At 51.8% G+C, this 21,238-nt stretch overlaps 5 protein-coding genes across 5 annotated transcripts; 3 read left to right on the forward strand and 2 right to left on the reverse strand.

Moving 5' to 3' along the window:
• Positions 1 to 5,852, forward strand: COCSUDRAFT_83547 (hypothetical protein; the record flags this gene model as incomplete). The annotated part of the gene is made up of 11 exons (XM_005644834.1): positions 1 to 87; positions 399 to 597; positions 872 to 1,053; positions 1,298 to 1,411; positions 1,893 to 2,048; positions 2,416 to 2,530; positions 2,983 to 3,119; positions 3,998 to 4,123; positions 4,486 to 4,620; positions 5,112 to 5,277; positions 5,746 to 5,852. 11 exons carry the CDS (start codon positions 1 to 3, stop codon positions 5,850 to 5,852), a joined length of 1,524 nt encoding a protein of 507 aa, XP_005644891.1.
• A 39-nt stretch (positions 5,853 to 5,891) lies between these two features.
• COCSUDRAFT_83548 (hypothetical protein) lies at positions 5,892 to 12,204 on the forward strand (the record flags this gene model as incomplete). The annotated part of the gene is made up of 9 exons (XM_005644835.1): positions 5,892 to 5,911; positions 8,999 to 9,152; positions 9,407 to 9,521; positions 9,789 to 9,909; positions 10,215 to 10,350; positions 10,684 to 10,839; positions 11,137 to 11,298; positions 11,599 to 11,673; positions 11,986 to 12,204. The coding sequence occupies 9 exons, from the start codon at positions 5,892 to 5,894 to the stop codon at positions 12,202 to 12,204; spliced, it is 1,158 nt and encodes a 385-aa protein (XP_005644892.1).
• A 1,421-nt stretch (positions 12,205 to 13,625) lies between these two features.
• COCSUDRAFT_30781 (hypothetical protein) lies at positions 13,626 to 15,165 on the reverse strand. Its single transcript, XM_005644627.1, has 4 exons — positions 14,864 to 15,165; positions 14,517 to 14,684; positions 14,251 to 14,379; positions 13,626 to 14,018 (listed from the first exon to the last, which is right to left on the reverse strand). The coding sequence occupies exons 2-4, from the start codon at positions 14,660 to 14,662 to the stop codon at positions 13,928 to 13,930; spliced, it is 366 nt and encodes a 121-aa protein (XP_005644684.1). The 5' UTR covers positions 14,663 to 14,684; positions 14,864 to 15,165; the 3' UTR covers positions 13,626 to 13,927.
• Positions 15,166 to 15,458: 293 nt separating this feature from the next.
• COCSUDRAFT_18764 (translation protein) lies at positions 15,459 to 17,477 on the reverse strand (the record flags this gene model as incomplete). Its single annotated transcript, XM_005644628.1, has 5 exons — positions 15,459 to 15,659; positions 16,207 to 16,412; positions 16,862 to 17,004; positions 17,174 to 17,281; positions 17,365 to 17,477. Coding segments are annotated over 5 exons (771 nt in total), but the record flags the coding sequence as incomplete, so codon positions are not given.
• Positions 17,478 to 18,373: 896 nt separating this feature from the next.
• Positions 18,374 to 20,990, forward strand: COCSUDRAFT_18844 (origin recognition complex subunit 2; the record flags this gene model as incomplete). The annotated part of the gene is made up of 7 exons (XM_005644629.1): positions 18,374 to 18,576; positions 18,702 to 18,857; positions 18,996 to 19,111; positions 19,432 to 19,642; positions 20,140 to 20,272; positions 20,507 to 20,604; positions 20,900 to 20,990. The coding sequence occupies 7 exons, from the start codon at positions 18,374 to 18,376 to the stop codon at positions 20,988 to 20,990; spliced, it is 1,008 nt and encodes a 335-aa protein (XP_005644686.1).
• Between the last annotated feature and the right edge of the window lie 248 nt (positions 20,991 to 21,238).

Here is a 21,238-nt window from a genome sequence, read left to right on the forward strand (position 1 = left end):
ATGCTATCACCCGCTGACTCACCTGCCGCCATTGCCGCCGCCGCCGCCATCGGCCAGCTCGCCTCCGCCAACAACAAGGCCTTCCAGGTAACTGCATCAGCTCGCGCTCTTCCTTTGCTCCAGTTTCTTAGCAGTGTGGAGCTGAAAATTCAAGCTTCAGGTCTTTAGGAAGTCTGCTTGCGGAGTATGATTGGGGGTGATGAAATTTGCCGGCCCTCGTGAGGTGCAATGTTCACATTGTTGGTGATCAAATTTAAAAAAATGCAAATTGAGGAATAACACTTGTGCAATGTGAGCGATAGCTGCGATATGTGGCAATTTCCCCCTGCAGCTTGTCTGCAGACGCCCCTTGTCTCTGCCAGGAACAGCGTGTAACAAAAACACAATGTCTGCAACAGATCGGAGTGGGGGAGGCGGGGGGCCTGACGAAGCTGCTGGGCATGGCGCGATCCGACAATCCCAAGGCTGCCGCGGCGGCCGCCAAGGCGCTCGGGGGCGTTGTCATGCGCAGCCGAGTCATGCAGGAGTCCCTGCTGGACGCGGGGGGCGTGGAAGCTCTCGTGCAGCTGCTCGCCAGTTTCCCTACAACTACCACAGGTGTGCACTTACCATGTTGAGATTACCACAATCCAGAATTGTGCCTGATCCAAGCATGTGACCCAGGAAGTTTTTAGAGGTCTCTCTGCAAAATGCTGTGAAACAAAGAGTTGGATCAGTGAAAGGGGACTTTTCACTGCCTTGCAAGCCACGTCTGCTTGGGGTTCTTTGATGGTGCCTTTTTGAGTGTACAGGGGTTCAATCTCACAGAGTCGAACACTTCTTGCTGGGCAACAGCGCTGCACCTTACCAATGACGAAGTGTGCATGTGCAGAAGCAGGCGCGGGCAAGACCGGGCAGCAGGAGCATGCTGACTGCGAGGACAGCGCAGAGCGCCTGGGTCCATCAAGGAGCGGCCCGGACACCAAGATTCAGCTGCTGCGTGTCAGCCTGAACGCTCAAGACAGCTGGGAGAAGCAGGCAGCGGCCGCTGCCGCCCTGACCAGCTTCGTACAGGTGCTGTTATCACTTTTGCCATGCATGCCTTGCTTTGTTCTGATCCACTAAGACTCAGAGGTGCAGACCTTCTTCAGATATTGTCCAGGACCTATAGAGGCATGCACTTTGTCAATTGTTGTGCAGACGAGCAACCCCTCTGGCAGTATTCGGCTTCCTGTCTCTTCCTGTGAGGACAGCTCAATGAGCTGCTATTCCAAACTTCTCTCGCAACAAAATTCTCACCTTCAATTGCGATGCGCAGGGATTCGCTCCCGGGCCCGAGGAGGTCGCCCGATTCCGCGGCATTCCTAAATTGGTGGACCTTCTCTGCAGCTCCAGTGAGACTGTCAAGGAACGCGCTGCAGAGGCGCTGCTGGTAAGCAACAAGCCCACATTGCAGTGAATGGATTCAGCTGCCTGTTGCGGTGACTTATGTCTGAGCGCCTTGGCCCTATCATAACACAAGAGGGACTATTACCTCTCGTCATGTCTTGATAAAAAGTAAACCTACCTTCAGCAACCCATTTGCTACGTGTCTCTGCGGTGGGGCTGCAAGATTTCTTGTTGCCATAAGCTGGCCATGAATTCGCTGTGATCCACCTGAATTTTCAGGACTGGAAATTTTTGATTGGGTTGTCTGGTGGCCCATGCTAAGGGGAAGTTCGCTTGTGCCCCCTTGAAAATCGTGCCACATCTCAGGGGTCCTTCAGAATTACAGCTGCAACTGCAAAGCCCCCGGCTGGCGAAGCACATGCCCTGCCCTGCCAAATTAGGGGCTGGCCTGAGATTTGCTGGGACACCTGTCAAACCCTGAATGGAAAGTAGTTAGTTGAAATCTGAATGATCTGCCCATGCAGGCCGTTGTGGGCAAGGATGCGGGCAGCCAGGCTGCCCTGCGCGAGTCCGGCGGCGTGCCATCCGTCCTCTCACTCATTCAAAGCTCCACCGGTGCCGGGCACAGCCGCGCGGCCGAACATGCCGCGGCACTTTTGTACCGCCTCACCTTCTACCAGGTATGGCAGTTAACCGTTCCCTTTTTGTAGGTGGTACTACTGATCGAACCGGGTTGTGGTGGCTGCAGCTAAATTTGATGGTAATGATGTTTGACTTCAGGGTCAAAGGACACTAGTTTTACTCCCTTCAAAAATGGATCAAGCAAGGGTGTCGGCATGTGCATGCTTATATGCTTCATGATTGATGAGGGGAGGAAATTGAAGAAAAGTGTCAGAAGACACTAGTCTGTGAGAAGACAAGGCTCACACCCAACCTTGGAAACAGTCAGTAAAGTTTCGGCATGAACTCCGTTGCAACAGCATGTCGACTTCTAGCATGTAGGATGGGAGGTGATCGTGCTGATTAGTAATGGGTTTGTCATGCCAGGCGGCGCATGCGGAGCTGCAGGCGGCCGGCTGTATCGAGGCGCTCGTGCCGTTGCTGCACAGCGGCGAAGCGCGACTCAAACGCCACGCCGTCTGGGCCGTCCAGAACCTGACAGGTATTGTTCCCTGCTGTTCTGTGGCCTGTCACCTGTGAAGGACGCAGTGCTCAGACTAGCCCTGATCTTGGCTCCCCTTCCGCGCCAGCATGTGCGGACGGATTCAACCAGGAGAGGACGGCTTGTGCCTACTGCCAGTTATCAGTGCATGAGCAAGTAACACTGGCGCTGCGTAGTATGCCAATTCAAACCTCTGTTGAAATGCGTTATGCAAACGTGTTCAAAAAGCCTCAGCTTTTCAAGCGCCCTCACAAGTGCGGGCTTTGCAGGCTTCATTGGCTCTGTCAATGTCCACCAATTGAGCCAAGCTGGCTATTTCCACTACTTCCTAGAAAGTTGTTTCCAAATTGACATTTCATTTGCTGATGCAGCGGGGGGTCCCGAGACGGAGGAGGCAATCTGCGAGGCCGGGGGCGTTCCTGCACTGCTGAGCCTCATTACCAAATACTCAGAGCAGCCTGATCAGGCGACGCTGTTAGAGCCTGCCGCCATCGCTCTGTCCAACCTGGCAGCCGGCACCGAAGCCCACAAAGAGAGAATCGTCGACGCGGGAGCGCTGCCTGTTTTGGTCAAGCTGCTCAGTCATCAGGTGAGTAATGCAGATTTCTGGCCGTAGAGAGTTCTTGTACTTCATAGTGTACCTTGCTTTGAAAGTTGGTCGGTGTGACTTACTGTACGTCATGCACTATAAGTAGCGTTGGCTTGGCACAACATATAACTGTCGTTGATTTAGTGGCTCCCAGCTCAGCCGTGCCAATTGTGCACTGGTGAATGCCGGACCCTGTGCAATGCCAGGGAACTTTATCAAGCATCCTTGGGTTGCGTGCGATATATCGGGGTGCCCCAATTAGAGGCCACCTGAGGCCTAAGGGTCCCAACGCAACACAAACAAGGCATTGATGATAAAGCACTGAAAGGGGGCACAATGGGAGGTACTGATGACTAATTGATGACTGCTGTGCAGAAGGGACAGGTGGCGGGGCACGCTGCGCGCGCTCTGTGGAATCTTACATCAAAGCATGCGGCCAATCAGGAGGCAGTCAGGGAGGCTGGCGCAGTGGCGCCACTTGTGAATCTGCTTGATGCACCTGCCAACGGCAACGTACACCTGCTTCCTCATGCCTCCTTATTTGCTGTATCATGCTTTGTTTCTATGCATGCTTCCCTGCCTGAATGCCGATATCTCCCGGCTTGCATGGCTGCACCGTTCACCTGGGGTAGAAGCCATGCCACATTTTGTAAGTCGTCAGAACAATGTTCGGCCGCTTGATCTGCGTGGGCTCAAGAACTGTGATGTATACCTGTCTGCAGCTTTGCAGCTTGAAATTATTTGCTGCTCCTGATGGCGTCTGCCATGACACCCATGTGGGCCTCGAAGGCTTTGGCTAATTGGCATTAACTGAGTGTTGACAAAAGTCATGCTCTGGAATCGGGCAGGTATCAAAGACGGGCCCGGCGCCGGCTCAGGAGGAAGCTGCGGGGGCGCTGGGCAGCTTAGTAAGGGGCCACACGGCCAACCAGGAGGCAGTGCGTGCGGCCGGAGCCATCGCACGGCTCATCTCCCTCGTGACCACCTCCGCGCCAGCTGTCAGGGTGCGCTTGATCAATCAGCACAATATTAGGAACTGCACTGACTGAGTTAGTCTGAAGCATGTGTCAATCCACGTTTTGTCTTCTGCTGCGGCTCTGTCCCTTCTTGCTGACCAGAACTGACTGAAGGAGGGTCGCCATCTACTTTCAGACAGTCCAGATCACCACGTGCATTCAGATCACCACATGCATATAAAATGCCTTGATCACCATGTGCATGACAAACATGACATGCCTTCCAAAATCCTTTGACAAGATCCCTAAATGTACCTGGTGTTTGGCTCCCACCTGTGCATCCGGCGCGTGTCATTGCTGTTGGCTGGGTCACAGACATGCTTTGTCTGACGTTTTACTATCATCGGCAGGGCCAGGCAGCGTGGGCGCTGCAGGCGCTGACGGAAGGGAACGCAGCGTGCCAGGAGGACTTCCGGCAGTCCGGCGGCGTTGCCTCCCTCACCGGCCTCCTGCGATTCCCCGAGCAGTGGAACTGGACCCCCGCAGTGGGAACTCTCAAGAATATAGCTCAAGGAGAACGCCCCATGACAGATGCCCTGCTTGCTGACGGGGCTGTGCCGGTTTTGGTCGACCTGCTCACCTTTGGACGGCCCATTCTCCAGGTTTTTGGCCTGCCCACCAAATCCTACAAGAGAGTGCTGGTTAAGGAGTGATCCCCTGCATTTCAATTTTGCTTTGATACGCGTTTGCTTAATGGATGCAACTTTAGAAGCTGAGTACATGAAGACCACATTGCAGATCGTTGGCATTGCACAGGTCTGTTACATGTCTGGCTGTGATCACGTGGATCCTGCATGCCAGTCTCTCAGTGTACTTGCATGATCTCTGGACATGTAGGGGCCGTGGTGGCCAACAAGCTGAGTAAGATACTGCCTTTTGCTCAGCCTCACAGGTGGTGAAGCTGCAGTGGATTAAGCGAGTAAATCCCAATTTTCATGTGACGCCATAATATATAAAATGCGTTGTGGGTGTTCAGGTGGGAGCAGCCGATACACTGGGGAGCATGGCGGCCACCAGCAGGGAGGCAGAGATGGCGATCCATGAGGCGGGCGGCACAGACAAGCTCAAGGAGCTGTGCTCGGCTGCCTCAGCGGCTCCCGCCGCTGTCAAGAAGGCTGCAGGACGCTGCCTGGCCAACATGGGTGCGAAAAATCCCACAAAGCAAAGTACAAAATCAAAAGCTTGAAGACTGTTCAAATTTAGACGCCTTGATGGGGCCTGGTGCCTGATCAAGGAGACAGAGGAGATTCATGCCCAGGCATGATTGTTCCCACCCCATAGCTTTCTTTCTGTGCCCCTCCTTTGTACTCTTTGCATGCAGTAGAGACTATTTTTGAGGTTTTGGTCTAGCTTGGGCTTGCGCTGAGTCATCAAATGCTGAACCTGAAATAGACCCTGCCTCGGGCCTTGCAGATAGGTTCAAGGTTCTGCAATTGTCTGACATAGTATGGCGACTGAGGGTGGTCTTAGTCAGTGCCAGAGCTTATTGCAGCTCTTACTGCACTGCCAAGCTGTTCCACTGCTGTTTGTCCCCCTGTGGGTCCGTGAAGTAGATGCTTTGGAACCAGTGCAGGGCTCTTTTATTAATCTTGGACTGATGGCTTCCACAGGTCTGCAGCGACAGCAGCGCAGCAAGGATCCTGTGCTGATACGCGCTGCCACCAAGGTTCTCAACTTCAAGCTGAGGCTGATGCGCCTGAAGCAAATCCCCGAATGACGCTGTGGGAACAACACTCAAGAGCTCAATTACTGCACGATGTTCCTGCCAGACGCAAGGTGCGTCTACAGACAAGATGCAGGTAAAGGCTGCCACATATCCTTTTGATAGGCTCGCCAGATATGACTCAGTGAGGTATTAATATACCGTCCCCCGCCAGCCGGGGCCAGAGCTGAATATGTATGGCCCACATGTATGACTGTGAGCGGCTTTTTGCCTCTCCGCATTGGGAAAGAATGAGAAAATCTCTTTTGACCGGCCAACTAGAATTTTGGGCGCGCACGCTGTCGTGCTTTGGAAGCCTCAACTGTATGTGCCGCAATAATTTCTGTGACACGAATAATTCTTTTGCCGCGCGGCTGTTGCAAACTGCACAATTTGCGCGAGATATTCTGACCATATATTCTGTTTTATTGACCACCCTTCCAACAGCAGCCATCCAGGCTGCACAGAATGATTTCCATCCCAGCCAATCCCAGCTTATTTGGTATCTAATATAAAGCCAGCAAGCTGTATTGTGCAGCTGACTCTTCAGTTAAATAGTTGACCGTACCCTCTGGGTTCACCTCTGTTCGGTGTTTCTTCAGGTGTGTGTAGCATATTGATGTGTGTATCGGCATTTCTTTGCTGGGATTATTTGCATAGTTGTGGCATTTGATTGTGGAAAGTGTGTGGGCATCTGCTGCTGCATTTGACTTACAGCGCAGACTGTCTGAGGGCCCTTCTGGGAGGACCTAATAATTGATGATTGATAATTGATAGTGTATGACAAATGTATGTCAGGTCTAATTTGCCGCTAGTGGCATTGTTTCCCTGATAGGTGATTCCCTTTGATGCCAAGGCAGGGCGCATTTGAACGTGTTGCGCTGTGCAACAAGCTTTTGAAAGCTTTGGTACTGTACCAGTCACTGAACAGAAAGAGCTGCTGACTTCAGACAATCAGCAGTCCCTCAAGACATGCCCCTGGGGCTTACTTTGTGACAATTTGTGACAATCAGCAACCTGACGTTGCTAATATTGTACTTGTCCCTACCAATAAATGGTGACTATCATGTTGGTCGATATTGTTGTCCTTCAGTTTGGTCAAGAGGTGTGTGGTGTCTGTTGATGTGATTTTGTGCCAACGTGACAGGACATCTTGTTCAATTGACTTGCCGTTGAAAAAGACAGCACTGACGTTAATTGAAAAACAGTGCCACCCAGTGGGTCTAGTAGACCTAGAGCTGTGGCACGCGACGAACAAGTATTTTGTAATTATAATGTTGATCCAAGCAGCACTTGCAGCACTTGTAATCAAGTGTAACATGATGCTGCTGCCAAATACTCTGTCATAAATAGAATTGTAAAGGACGATATTCTTTGGGGTGGTAATTCTGCTTTCTCATCTCGCCGAGCTCCATGTGCAAACAGAATAGGAAAATGTTCGGAACCTTGGATCAACACTTAGAGCAGGCAGAATCTAAGACCATGCATGGCTGGTCCGAGGGCATTCATCCTCAGGGATATCAGGTGGCACATGCCTTAATAACTGATTTCGTACAGATTGTGACCCAACCCACACCCACAACCAAGAATACCTGTTGCACAGGCACCATTGTTGCGTGCGTTCTGCTACTGAAAGCGTCATTCCTCTTGCATCTGAGGGGCCATTGGGCTGTCCTCTGCTGAGCTACAGACATGCAACAGGTTGCGGAAAATGTAAGCATACCGATACATAAGATTCGATTTGACATCTGTGTTTCTGTACACAGTCAGGTGTCTGATGTGATGGTCATGCGTCACTACACAACCACCTGGCTATGTAGATATACCTGTGTCCCGCATCCAATTTTGAATGAAATATATGATAATGATGTCTATTTGCGCGATCTTTATACCGTTTGTGCTACCGCAGGCCAAAGAGAAAAAGAAGAACAATGGTCTGTTAGTCCTAGCAAGTGCCCGCGGATATCTCGGAGATGTGCGTGTCTGGGTTCATATTGTACCCTGTTATATCTGCCTAATTTTAATAGGTGTCACGGACGTCAAAGGATACCTGAGTTACTTTTTGCTGTACCATTCAGATCTCACACCATCTTCAAGACACACATAAAACGCAATATTGCCCCGTTCTCAGGTGGAAGAGCTGATGGACATGGGAGCTGACCTGACAGCAAAGGACAAGAAAGGCATCAGCGCCCTACACTATGCCTGTGGGCAGGGTCGCCTGGAAGTGGTGAAATTCCTCTGGTCCAAGGGCCTGGATCTTGACCCAGATGACCCAGGTGCAGCTCCTTGGCACTCCCTTAATACAATTTATGTCATTGCTGGGTCAACAAAGATGTTCCTGCTTATACAGATTAACATGCAACATGAATTCGGGCGATTCAGAAGTCAAAGATTTCCCCTGACCTCCGTCATTTTGGAATGAGGCACGTCGGGTGTCGCGTTCCTGGCAAAAGTCGGCTCTTGAAGGGCGCCTGACACTCTGAAAATGGCTGAGATTTAGCAAGTCTTGCAGCACAAAGGTAGATTCATATGGAGCAAGCTGCAGAAACTCATGCTCATGGTTTCATGCACATGCAGCTGGCCGTAATCCCCTGCATTGGGCAGTACTGGGCAACCAGGCAGCGACGGTCACATTCTTGCTGAGCAAGGGGGCCTGGGTGGAGGCCTCAGATGCCCACGATGACACCCCTTTGCACCTTGCAGCAAGGTGCGAATCGATAGAAGAGCCCTTACTCAGAATGGAGGAAGAAGAAGAAGAAGAAGAAGAAAAAAACAGTTACTGACTCATTTTTTGAAAGATGAGAAACGCCTCTTTGAGGCCCCCTTACCTGCTCAAGGATTCATCCTTGCATGCAATTACTGCAGCAGCCCATCCAAATCAAGCACGCAATGCCGGGATGCATTTCCCAAGATTCCATTAAGCTGAGAGCCTAAAAGGTCGTACATAGCTTCACTTAGCAGCAAACCCATTCTTATGTAATAGGAGACCCCTGTGTGCGTCTTGAGTGCTGCATACGTTGCAGCTACTCTGACCCATATCAGATTGCGTGTATGTGATCAAGATGACTGTGGCAGTCCCCTCTCTTAATCACCCCTGTGCCTGGGGTATCCACACGAGTGTAAACTGAGGTGACATTACTTGTCCCCTGGGGTATCAGGGGTGCCAGCGTGGAGGTGCTGACTGCGCTGCTGGACGCTGCGCCACGCGGGCGCCACCCGTGCATCGCCGACCGCAACAAGCGCGGCCTCACCCCCCTCGGGGAGGCCGTCGCCGCCGGCCGCGCCGACATCGCCAAATCACTCGTGACTAAGGTAGCCTTACTGTCTTTTGCATGCTCTGCTTGCATTGTGCATGTGATGGCCCACCTGTTGATCTGCTGGGTGGTGGCCTTGCAATGCAGGCACCCTGTCTGCTGTATAGTGTGTACGTCATGGCTCTTTGGCAGAACAGCCCAATGCAAAGAAGGATGCTTCCAGAGGGCAGAAAAGGTCCCAAAATGCACAAGGTGGAGGTCAGATATACCATGACTCCCTGGATCTGATAAGATAGCGATCATGTTGCACAGGGTGGGGCGGATGTGCTGGATCGTCCCAAGGGCTGGAGCCTCCTGCACTTGGCAGCGGCCATGGGCCATGACTCCTGCGTCACGTACCTGCTCAGCTGCAACGTCCCTGTCAATGGTGCGCACTTCTCTTCTGCTCTACTCCCTCTGATAAGCCTATTCAAATGGTCTCTCCTACCATCTCAATGAAAACAAGGGCATCCTTTACCAAAATTATACTCCCTTATGCTATTTAAAGGTTGTTCCAGCGCCCACACCAGAATGGTGCAACTTGGAGCAGACGCTGTGGTAATTAATAAGCTTCCAGATGGACTGAATACTAAATGTACTTTTGTATGAACGTTTTGGAAGTGCTGAGATTAGTGTGTTATATTGTCGCATACAGATGTGGACAACCCAGAGGCGCTGTCCCCACTGCACTGCGCGGCCCTGGCAGACAGCGTTCCCTGTGCAAAGCTCCTTCTGGGCGCCAAAGCAGACCCTGCTCTTGCAGCCTCTGACGGCAGGTCAGCATATCTCGATCCACCCCCCTGACAAACACTCGCCCCCCACTCATGCCTGGCTAAACACTGCCAATTCTGTGTTTGTCTTATATTAGTCCGCCCAGTAATAAGGAGGCCCTCGCTAAGGGCGCCAGAATATGGCCTGCCCCAGTCCATATCGGCTGGGGAGCTCAAAACAATAGCAAACTCACAGATAAATGGAAAAGAGAGCGTTACACATGGCTTAGCAATTGCCTGCGTGTGGACCATCTCTAGTCTGGTCGCAGCTCCTAGCATGCTCTGAGATGGGAGGTATTGATTGCGCCCAGGTTGGCCTTTGACTGCGCGCCAGAGAAGAGCGAGGCGCTAAGGAAGCTGCTGAAGACGTCCGCTGCCTCCAAACCTGCCAAGGCTTCAAGCAGCGTCCAGACTGAGAAGGAGCTCACTCCTGTGGAAGCGTTTGCGGTGTGTGCCTCTCAAACATACTCCTACGTACATACTCTAGTCCCTACGCTCCGTAAATTAGCATGTGAAGGCTTGTACTTCTATCGTGAGATTGCAAAGTCAGGCCCCTGTGTTGTGTGCCGCGACTGCTGAGCTGCTGAGTCATAGCTGCTTCCTGGCGTGCGACCGCGCCATGTACAGGGTGCATTTTAAAACCCAAAGAACGCCACTCAATTAACCACTCCAATCAGCATTTTTGCCGGAGAAGGGTCATGACTGATCCTAGATCTCATCCTGAGCGGTCAGAGGTGACGATACTGGTTAAAGTGTTCCCCATGCCTGTTTTGGCGCCAGGCTCTCAGCGCAGCAGAGCAGGCGGCGCGCGTGCATCGATGGGCGGACATCGAGGACGATACCAAACTGGACGCGGCTGTGACCAACTTGCCGCAGGAAGTGAGAAAGCAAGTCAGCGACCTGCGCACCACCATACAGATCCTCAAGATCCAGCGGGTGAGCACTTCTGCCCTTCCCATGCAAAAAGCACACTCTGCCGCCGGACTGCTGCGAGCCGGATCACCTTTTTATGACATCAGAAGGAGCCATTTTGCATGCCTGTCCAACATGTTGCGGTAGCGGTGGCGTTCGCTATCCTGCAGGTCCGAATTTGCTCTAGGCATGCTGTCACTCCTCTATAATTTATCTTCAGACTCCTGCTGTGATGGCTGAAAGAATGGTAAGGTCACTTCTGTCATTTCTGCATGGCCTGATCATTGTGTCCTGAGGGGAAGCCTATGCATATGCTGACAGGCCATAAACAACCTGCACGATGACGATGATTTCCAGAAGGATGCCAGCGAGGCGCGCATGCCGGAGGTGGTCAACGACGTGCGCCTGAACGCAGCGGCGCTGCAGAAATATCAGGACGACACCACGGTTATGCATGTTCTTAACAAGCTGCGCAGATTCCAGGTGCCTTTCTTTACACCCCATTGCTCCCACTCGAGTCATGACCTTGTACTGTGACAGGACCGGGGTTCTTGCTCGTTGCCCTGGCATGTACCCCTATATTTTTTTTATTTAGTACCGGGGTACCCCGCTTCGTGCGCACATCCCATTCGATGCTATTGTTGGCCTCCCTGTATGCCCCAATTGTCTTGTTCCTCTCCAGACTCATTTTTTGCTGATTGAGCTAGCTCCAAACATTGAATCCAAGAGCTCCAAACAATGGACCTTCAAACAATGAACCTGAGCGCTCTATTTGCTCCGCAGATGGTCATTGCCGCCAACGGCCACCACAAAGTGCCGTTCGAGGACCTCATTGTGGCGGGCCTGGTGGGCTGGAAGGTACTGATCATTTCCCCTTTGTCAACTTCTGCTTACCGATGCAGAGAACAGCAAATATTTCATACCATATTACCATGATGTTCTTCAGCGGGGTTGTCATGATAGGTGCTTGACGCGGCGGAATCGCCAGATTCAAGCATCGCCGCCTGCTGAAGAGATTCCGCAGATCCTCAAGATGATGGCTTTGTGCACTGCTTGTTTGTTGAGAATTCAACAGTCTGTACATGTTCTGGTGACACAGGGTCACTGTCACATGCAGCTGTTGTCTTGCTCAAATGGCAGAGTTGACCTTGCGCATGCCCAAACACGCAGGAAAAGGATCAGAACAGGGTGAGGGGCATGAAGATCATGATCGAGCGGCAGACGGCCGCAGCCGCGGCGGCCGCATGCGCGCCGTCGGAGGAAGCCGCCAAGAAGGCGGCCGAGGCGGAACTGATGCCGCCACCTGTCAATCCCACCCCGGCAGCCTCACCCCCTGCCGCTGACAGCTCGGCCAGACCAGACCAGGCATGCTCTCCAATGCGCCTCTGAGAGTGACACAATCTCACCCATTTGTGAACTGAGGGCCAGTTTTACCTTGTCATGCTGAACCGCCCTGTGACATCAGGCTAACGAGGGATTTTATCAAGGGGAGCACCCTCTTTGGGCAGCAATGCTGAACAAGCTGGGGTTTCCTCTCTCCAAGTCCGCGATTAGCTTGACGCAAAAGGCAGGTGCACAGATTGTCAAATCCAGATTCTTCCAAAGGTGTTCTGGTCAATGTCTCCCAGGAAAATCCCATGCGGTTCTTTTAGATGCCTGTAAATGCAAGATAAAAGCATTTACACGGCAATTCTGTATGCCCTCCTACCATGACCCCCTGGGCGTCAACTCCTGAACGCCCTGACCCGCGAGCATGATCCATGATGATCATGCATGGCTGTTTGAGCAGGCCGGCGCGGATGCACAGCCATCAAAAACATCAGGGGCGCAGAGGCGGGTGAAAAAGAAGGTGAGCTGGCGAAAAGGCGGAGATGACGTGGCAGCTGCGGCAGGCCCCAGCAGCAGCGGAGCATCGCTGGAAGAGCGGCTGTCAGAGAGTGAGCAGGCGATGAGTGAGCCTTTCACCTGGAAGGTGAGCTGTGAGAAACCCCTGTTACGAGCAGTGCCAGCTGGTGCTGTTTTGTACATATTGTCATCCCAAGCATATGCCTCTCTGATCTGCAGTGTTCTCCTGGGGTTGTTATCAGTAAACACTACTTGGACTGGTAAGCGGGCTGCACTCGCTGCAGACCTGCAAGTGCTTGCATTGACTTGCAGGTATAGATAGCATGGCCCCAGCTGGCAGGGGGCGGTATAAATATCGGGCACTGTGCCCACCTTTGATTGGGCCTTGCTTGGATCTGGCGAGTCCAACAAGGGGTAGGATAGTGGCCGCCTTTAGTGCAGCTTGTCTGCAGTACGCACCTTGCCACTTGGCAGGAAAAGCGTGTAATTATAGTAATAATAGATAGCGTGTCGCCCCTGTGAAGACTGTGAAGAGACAGGCAAGCACACGGACCATGTTGGTGACCAGAAATGATGATTGAAGGTTGTGTGGCATGCAAACAGGCAGTGGGGAAGGCACTGCTGCGCCAGTTGCTGCAGACAGCGTTCATGGGTGTAGCATTCCTGGTCGCCATGCACTTCACAGGGCAGCGCATGCCCTGGCACACTCAGTGACTTGATCAAGTCACGACCATCTCTACAGTGCGAGATGGCCGGCTGGCTGCAGTTTGATTGGTGAATATTGAATACAAATGTTGCATGGACAGTTTTTGCAGGCAAAGCAAGTCCAGCTCGGGTTTCAAGCGTGCTGCCCTCTTGGTGCAGAAAATGCATGGAGTTTGACAAGCTCAGTCTGTTGATCATGAGATTGAAAAAAACAGAACAGATGTGATGACGGGATGGCTTTACTGTATATTGGAGTGTCTGACTGCGGCACTGTTGTAAATATTGATGGTTGAACATCTGCATATTCATCAAATCCACGCATGCCGTGCCAAATTTAGGATTTCCTGGGTCCGTTGTGCAAAATCCATTTGTGTCTCAGATTACGTGTGTGCTGCATCCCGCTCATTGTGGTGCACCCCTCTCCGAACTTAATTCACGCCGGCAGGTCTGAGAGATTGCAAGCATACATAAAAGCTTGCCAAGGCCCCGAAAATTGCTGGTGATGCTCAGGGGTCCCTCATAGATCATTCTGGTACATGCTGGATATACTGGCAGCATGCATTCACCACACTGGGTGTGCCACGACCTCCTTGATTATGGCCCTCATGGTGTCCAGGCTATGCTGCTTCAGTCCCAAACAGAGCAGCAACGGCCTGTGAAAACACACAGCATCTCAGCCGTGACCTTTGAAAGTCATCTTAAACTTCAATGTCACCTCAAGGGCTATCTAATCCCCTCATGGCACACCAACCTGGCAGAAGGGCACCATGACTTAAAGTTTCCCACTGGTAACTGTCATGCCAAAGCACGATAGGTGCGATCTTGAAACACAGTGTTAAAAATGTTGTAGCGGGAAGTCGCAAGCACAGCAGCATACAGACTCACCTGGAGCAGCCGGCCTGCACAATGCTCTCTGCCATGTGGCGAGCGCAGACAGCCAATGCAGGCTCATCCCTTTTGCCCAGTAGTGTGTCTACAGTGAATGTGTGCTTGCCCTCCAAGAGAGCATCCCCTCTGAAGATACACATCCTTTGCTGTGAGATGCCTTTGCAATGGCACTTGCTTATAGCTACTGCAGATGCAGGTGCAGATGCAGATCTCACAGCAGGCTGACAGTGGCAAGAATAGTTTTGACAGTGCAGATAGAGCACCTTGCACTCAGCACCGTTCCAAAGGTCCCCAGCTGTGTGGCAACTACCATGATGCGGTCTGCATAGGCTGACATAATGAAGAAAGTGCTGACGCCATCGATATCTGTTGTAAACTCCTGTGTGTTTACTGGAAATGCTGGGGCCATGCCCAAGTTGACACCCAGCCTCCTGCGCTTTAAGCAGACGTGTCATATTTCATTACTAGACAATACAATGGATCATTGATAGGACGCTGGAAGAAGAACGCCACAGCTAGATCTGCTTACCACCCATGCTTCTGGGGTACAGTGCCAGAACCAGATAAAGTTAGAATTAGCCTACTAGCAACAATCCACGAATGCCTTTACCTATGAATTGTTGAATATCTTGAGCCGCACGGTGCCTCTCGCCACCACGAAGATAAGAGTCAGCACGATCGCAACAAGCAGACCAACGATCAGAAGAGACCGATTGCGACGATAAAGTCGCTTCCAGCGTCTTGTATATTTTCTTTGTAGCTGCCGAAGAGCAAGGGCAATCAAAGTGTTCTCGTGCTTGCCACCATGGGAATTGTAAGTAGGCAGCATTCCATTATATTGGAGGGCATATGTGGCAATCCCGAAGCAGCACAAGCAATCCAAATTTTTTGAAGAGTTTCCCAAGAATACACAACTATTGTTTTTGTCAACACACCACAATCCTTGGATTGAATGTCAAGTTGAAGGCTGACATATGCTTAGGTCAGAACATCATGAGGCGTTCCTGTGGCAAAGGCTTCCAAGGTCATCAACACAACCTTTCAAATCCAGGAGGGGCTGCTTCGCAAACCTTCCTTTAGACCAGAATGTATGCTTTCTTACATGTAGCACCACAATTCACCCGCCAAGTCATCAATGCGTTGGATCCGGTGCACCCATTAAAATATCGCTACGTATATACGATCTTGTCCCCTCTCTAGAAAGATCACTCCTTGTAGTCAAATGGGCTCTTCTCAGACTTGGGAGCTAACAGAGGCTCCAGCGGCAGAGGATCAAGGAAGGTGGGCACTGGCCGCTGCGGCTGCTGGCCAAAGGTCTTCAGTGCTGCATCGCTGATCCTCACAAAGTTCCCCTTGTGCCCCGGAACCTGGCCCCTGACATAGATCAGGTTGCGGGCAGCATCCACCTGAAGGAACACAGCAGAACATGACTGAGCTTTCATTCCTGACTTGTCCCTGTATGCTTCCAAACGGCCCATGCAAGCCTCCAGGCACAGCTCTTTTCTCACTAGACGAAGAATCGAGAGCCAAATGATGGTCTGCAACTGCATAAACGCTGCAGGTCCACATTGGGCTCCCATCTGTTGCCCAATACCCAGCATGACAGCAGCTGCATTACAGTCCAATGCCAGAAGAGCCGCACACCCAGCTTTATCTGGCTGCCAGAGCAGAGAAATGACAAAAACTACTCACATGCAAAGGTAACCCAAGTGCGAGCACAAACATCAAGGCCATGTTAATGAACCGAATAGGTGAGATAGGGTTGGCATTAGGCATCATGGCTGCCTGATCCTCATCGCAGAGTCGAGACAGAACCCATTGCAGCAATGGGGCAGGGCGCTGAGATTCGTTTCATCCTCAGGGGCTCTCTCCCCGCGACCAATAGTGAATCAGCACCGTGAGGGAAGGGGGAAACAGCGCCCCAGTTTGGGAGTGAAAGAAAAGGAAGGGCACCTTGAAGACGTAGGCGCAGGAGAGGGTGCGGGTGACGCCGCCCATGCGGCCGGCCATCTTCTTGCCGGGCCACACCTTGCCCGGGTCCTGGCATGCGCCGATGCCTCCGGCCGCCCGGTGCGCCAGACTGTTGCCGTGGGATGCCGGCTGCCCCGCGAACCCCCAACGCTTCATCACCCCCTGAAACCCCTTCCCGAGCGTTGTCCCTGCACACACAATCTGTCGTGAGGCACTGTAAACTAGAGTGGCCCGCACATGGGCACATGCTTGAAGGATCCTAGCCTGCAATCTTCATCTATCCCTGGATTTGCTGTTGTTCGAGATCCCCAGCCTCTGTTTTTGCAGCTCAATGTAATATTTGGGCAGGCCATAACACTCTTAGGCCCATTTCCTCAGGTGCTTCTCTAGATTGAACAGACCAAATCATCAGAAGCTTGCGGAACCATTGCATGCATGGCAGTTGGCTTCAACATTGCCCAGCGCAACAACGACAACACCATCACTGCCCTGTCACCACCCACTCTATTCTCCAATGCTGGGCGTTCAGGAGGAGCATCAGCAGCAATGCCACGTGAAGTCATCCTCAGAGCACACAGGAGACAAAGCTCCTGTAGCTTTTTGGGATCAAAGCAAGAGCATAAGGTGGAGGCCGCACCCTGGACGTCCACATACTGGCCTGGAGTGAAGTGCGCGGCTGTGAGCATGGTGCCCACTGGCAGGAGCGCATCCTCTGTCACCCTGAACTCTGTCAGCCTTCGCTTTATGGGGACGCCTGCCCACTCAAAGTGCCCCAGCTGCCTGCGCCAACATTGCCCAACAATCAGTGCAGCACTTGACAAATATACCCTGCTGATTCAGCAATGGAGAACTGCCAGGCGGCCATGCAAGCCTTCATCCAACTAGCAAATCACAGGGCCAAAAGAGGGGTGGCACTGGCATGGACTTGTATGACGGGTGGTAATCGCACCCGCGGTTCACTTGCTTGGGCCGTTTTGAGCCGCATCCGACCTGCAGAGCGAGGTAGCCCTCCCGCGCGGGTGTCTTTATTTGCACCACCTGCAGTAATGCATTAAATCTAAAACTATCAAGCCATCAGGAATATTGCAATACAAGAACTGGCAATAAGATTCATTAAGGAGAAGGAGAGGATTTGCCAACGCAAAGCTTGCCTGGCAGTCATCGACCCAGAGCACAGTTAGAGGAACTCTTGCTCCCCACTGATCCCATTCCTGTGTCATGCCTGCCTTCACCGCAAGGACACCACATCGCCTGCGGTATCCACACTCAGTGAGTTGCACAAAGGCTGGTTATTCAGACAACAAAATAGGGGCATGTGATCTGAGCAAAACACGCACCGAGTATCTGGCGTCATTGGTCGCGGTCCTAGCTCGATCTCGGTGTCAGAACTGCTCTCTTCATCACTGGCATACGCAGGCTGCGCTATGTGCCTCTTCTGATCGCCACCAGCACTGCCATGAACTTGTTGTCCAGCCGTGTTGGAGAGGTCGTCTGCATAAGAAGAAGCCGCGGAGCAGCTTCCAGGTTGTTGCAAGCATCTGAGACTAGCAAGTGTCGTCCACACCCTTCCCCTGAGGAGCATTTTGTTGGCCAGCCGCAAATTCACCTGAAGTAAACGTGGACCTTCTTTTCAGAGGGATCTTGTCTGCACCAACTCTTAGTGACGGTAAATTGTCAGTTCTATATCACGCTGCACAAGGAACGAGCTAGATGTTCTGTGGATTGCCGAGTCTCTTGAAAGAGACATCCATTAGTGATGATAACGTGGGTGCTGAGTCACCAAGACGTGCCTTCAAACTCACCCTGCATGTTAGGGTCTCCTAAGGGGTTCCCTCTAGTGCGTTCTCTCTTTCTTTCTTTCTTTCTTGACAGGCAAGGTTTGCCTCCAGAGAATGTGTGTTACTTTGCACAATTGCCTTATCTCATTTTTTAATTGCAATTCCAGCCTCTTTCAAGCCTCCAAAAGCAAATCTGTGCCCATCCAGCTTCATCTTTTATCGATTAGAAGCCTTTCCTTGTCATATTGAGGTTCTAAACATACGAATTGAGCACAAGTTGCGTGGTTTATTCTACAAATTCTATAGAGCAGCCATCAGTCAGCCTGGCGTGATTGGTAATAGGCAAGCGTGGAGTTGATGTGTTATATACAATGACATCGTACTTCAGCAGCAAGGGGCCAGCAAGGGCATCTGCAAAAAGGGGATGTTCTAGTCTTGCAGATCTCAGCCTTGACCTCAATGATGAGGATGCGCGATCTCAGCTGCAAAATTTGCCAGTGAAAAATAAGGAAGCCAAGCAGGCGCTCTTTGCAAAGTATGTCAGGGACTTTCCGAAGTGGCTCCTGCCTCTGAGGTACGCATCACTTGCACATCAACATCCATCCGGACTAACAGTAACAGTTTATATAAGCTGCAGCAGCAAGCACCTGCAGGGGGGGGGCACTCTATAATGAACTAAGTGTCTTTCACTGCACATAGGGAGGGCTACAGTCTGCTCTTCTATGGGCTGGGCAGCAAGAGGGCTCTGCTGGAGAAGTTTGCCCAAAAGGAGCTGCTGGATGGTGGTGTGGTGGTCTTCAATGGCTTCAGGCCTACACTCAAACTCAGGGAGATCCTCTCTACAGTGGCCGCCCAGTTTGAGAAGCCCAGGTGAGGCGTCTATAACCAAAGCTTGCAGAAGCATTGCAATAAGGTCTCTCTGGCACTGCTGGCTTGTCATGCAGCACGTTTGTCAATCAGTATTCCGTGCTGTTCACATTATCTGTGAAAAAGCATGACGGATTGTGAGCGCAGGGGCGGCGATAATCACGCGATCCTGGAGCAGATACGCAGTGCGCCAGCGGACGGCGGGATTTTGTACATTGTCCTGCACAACATCGATGGCCCAGGTCAGATTTGCCTCCACAGCAACACTGCGAATTTGGAGTTTTCAAGCATGCGCTTGCTTGGCGCCTGACATCTTGACAGTCCAAGGTTGCCATGACTACAATCCCTTGATCCCCAACAGTATAAGGACTGAGCAACACGCCCACGTCTGGCTTGGTCTTGCCTGAATCTGGCCAGTTCTATAAGGGAGCAGGGACTAGAGGCAGCATGTACCTGCAGCATGTTCAGACGCATCTCGTCTCTTGGCAGGTACAGCGTGTACTAGTAATCTTTATACCTGTACAATAGTAATTAGAAGCGTCACGTGTTGACTGATGAGCAGGACTGAGGGGGAGGGAGACGCAGGAGATGCTGAGCGAGCTGTCGAGGTGTCCTGCGATCCGGCTGGTGGCCTCAGTGGACCACGTCAACAGCTGCCTGCTGTGGGACAAGCGCACCGCTGCACAATTCAATTGGCTCCACTTTGACGTGACCACCTATGCTCCCTACACAGTGGAGGCTCGCGAGATGCCCTCTCTTCTGATCGGCCGCAGGTGCGCGCCTGCTTGATGTTCTTTGCATTGTCTCAAAGCCTTGCACGCTCACAGAGTGCTTTAGAGATCCTCAGCAGCATTCAGTTTGCTGCCAAGATGTTCACCTGTTGATCAGCCACCTGAGCTCGTCAGGAGCATATCCTCAAGCGTACTATTCGGCACGCCGCATTAGAATCACTGGTGCACTCTCTATGCCGGAAGCAATCACATCACTGCATGAACCTCTGGCATGAGAGAGCTTCCCAGCTAAATCCTAGGACGGGGCATGCTGTAGCAGCGACAGTTATTTTTATTATTACTACACGCTTGTCCTGCCAAGAGGCAAGGTATGGTCTGCAGACAAGCTGCAGTCAAAGGCTGCCACAATCCTACTTCTCGGTGGACTCTTCAGATCCAAGCGAGACCAATCAACCGTGGGCACGGTGCTCAGTATCTATAACGGCCCCCGCCAGCCGGGGCAGCGATAGTGCATGGACAAAAAACTTGCTGTGTGGCAGGGAGACTGTGAGGAGCTCCAATGCAGCCACAGTGCTACGAACGCTGGTGCCACAGGCGCGGGCCATCTTTCGTCTGCTGGCTGAGCACCAGATGGAGGATAGAGATGAGGGCGAAGAGGAAGGTCAGTCCACCGTCGGCAAAATTCTGCTGTTTGACAAGTGTCCTCGCCGAGCTTTGATAGCCATGCTGCTGCCATGAATGATTGAATCCTGCTGTGCAAAGTACTCATGTGGTATTTGCTACGTTTGTGGTAGGTCCCACTTTTGAATGGTGCAGGATTTTAGAAGAGGAGTGGGCTCTTTTATCATGGAGTATGATTGATCTCATTTGTACCGCTCGTGTGCTGCAGGGATGACATTTGCACAGCTGTTCCGGATGAGCAGGGAGCGCTTGCTGGTGGCCAATGATGCAGCGCTCAGGGGACACCTCACAGAGTTCAAGGACCACGACCTGCTGCAGACCAGGTGACCAACCCTTGCAAACTTCTTTCTTGAAATGTGAAGGCGGCGCTCTTTCAGTTGGAGCCTGAGGAGCCCATTTAAATATGGCCAGAGCATATCACTGAAATATCCTCTATGTGTCTTGAAAACTCCCCGACCTTGTGACCAGTCATCTCTTGAGACCTTCACTGGGATAAGTATCTAAGAGCACCATTTTGCACATATTGTAGGGCTGTTTTGCAGGTTTGCATGCAGTTTGTGCGGATCCAGATGCTTCATGGGAGCTTGTGCTGATGCTTTTCTTGTGCATGCATGACAGGCGCGGGCAAGATGGCTCGGATCTGCTCGTCATACCGATTGAGGCGCAGACACTCCTTCAAGTGCTGGAAGATGTGGATGCGCCGACATGATGCAAAGCCATTAGGGGCTAGATATTTCTTGACATGGACTCGTACAAATCTGTTGGTAGTGTTCATCACAAGAATAAAAGCATTTAAGGCATAATGCGAATTGCTGGCTTGCTGCCTTAGCAGCAGGCATTCATACAATTGACAGGCCCTTGGCTGATTGATGTTGGGCGCATCTTGTGAGACATACCTAAGAATACCTAGTCTAGCACTAAATACGTTGCCTTTAGCGCATCAAGATCATGCATTGC

This window comes from Coccomyxa subellipsoidea (genome assembly GCF_000258705.1).
Source record: "Coccomyxa subellipsoidea C-169, whole genome shotgun sequence".
Classification (NCBI taxonomy): Eukaryota; Viridiplantae; Chlorophyta; class Trebouxiophyceae; family Coccomyxaceae; genus Coccomyxa; species Coccomyxa subellipsoidea.

Bases quoted from the DNA above. Each gene is read 5' to 3' on its own strand.
- COCSUDRAFT_30781 (XM_005644627.1), bottom strand. From the start codon at position 14,662: ATGGCCCCAGCATTTCCAGTAAACACACAGGAGTTTACAACAGATATC. The intron at 14,380-14,516 runs GTGCTCTATCTG...GTGTATCTTCAG, and splicing joins GGAACGGTGCTGAGTGCAAG to AGGGGATGCTCTCTTGGAGG. The intron at 14,019-14,250 runs GTGAGTCTGTAT...GTGTTTTCACAG, and splicing joins GTGCAGGCCGGCTGCTCCAG to GCCGTTGCTGCTCTGTTTGG.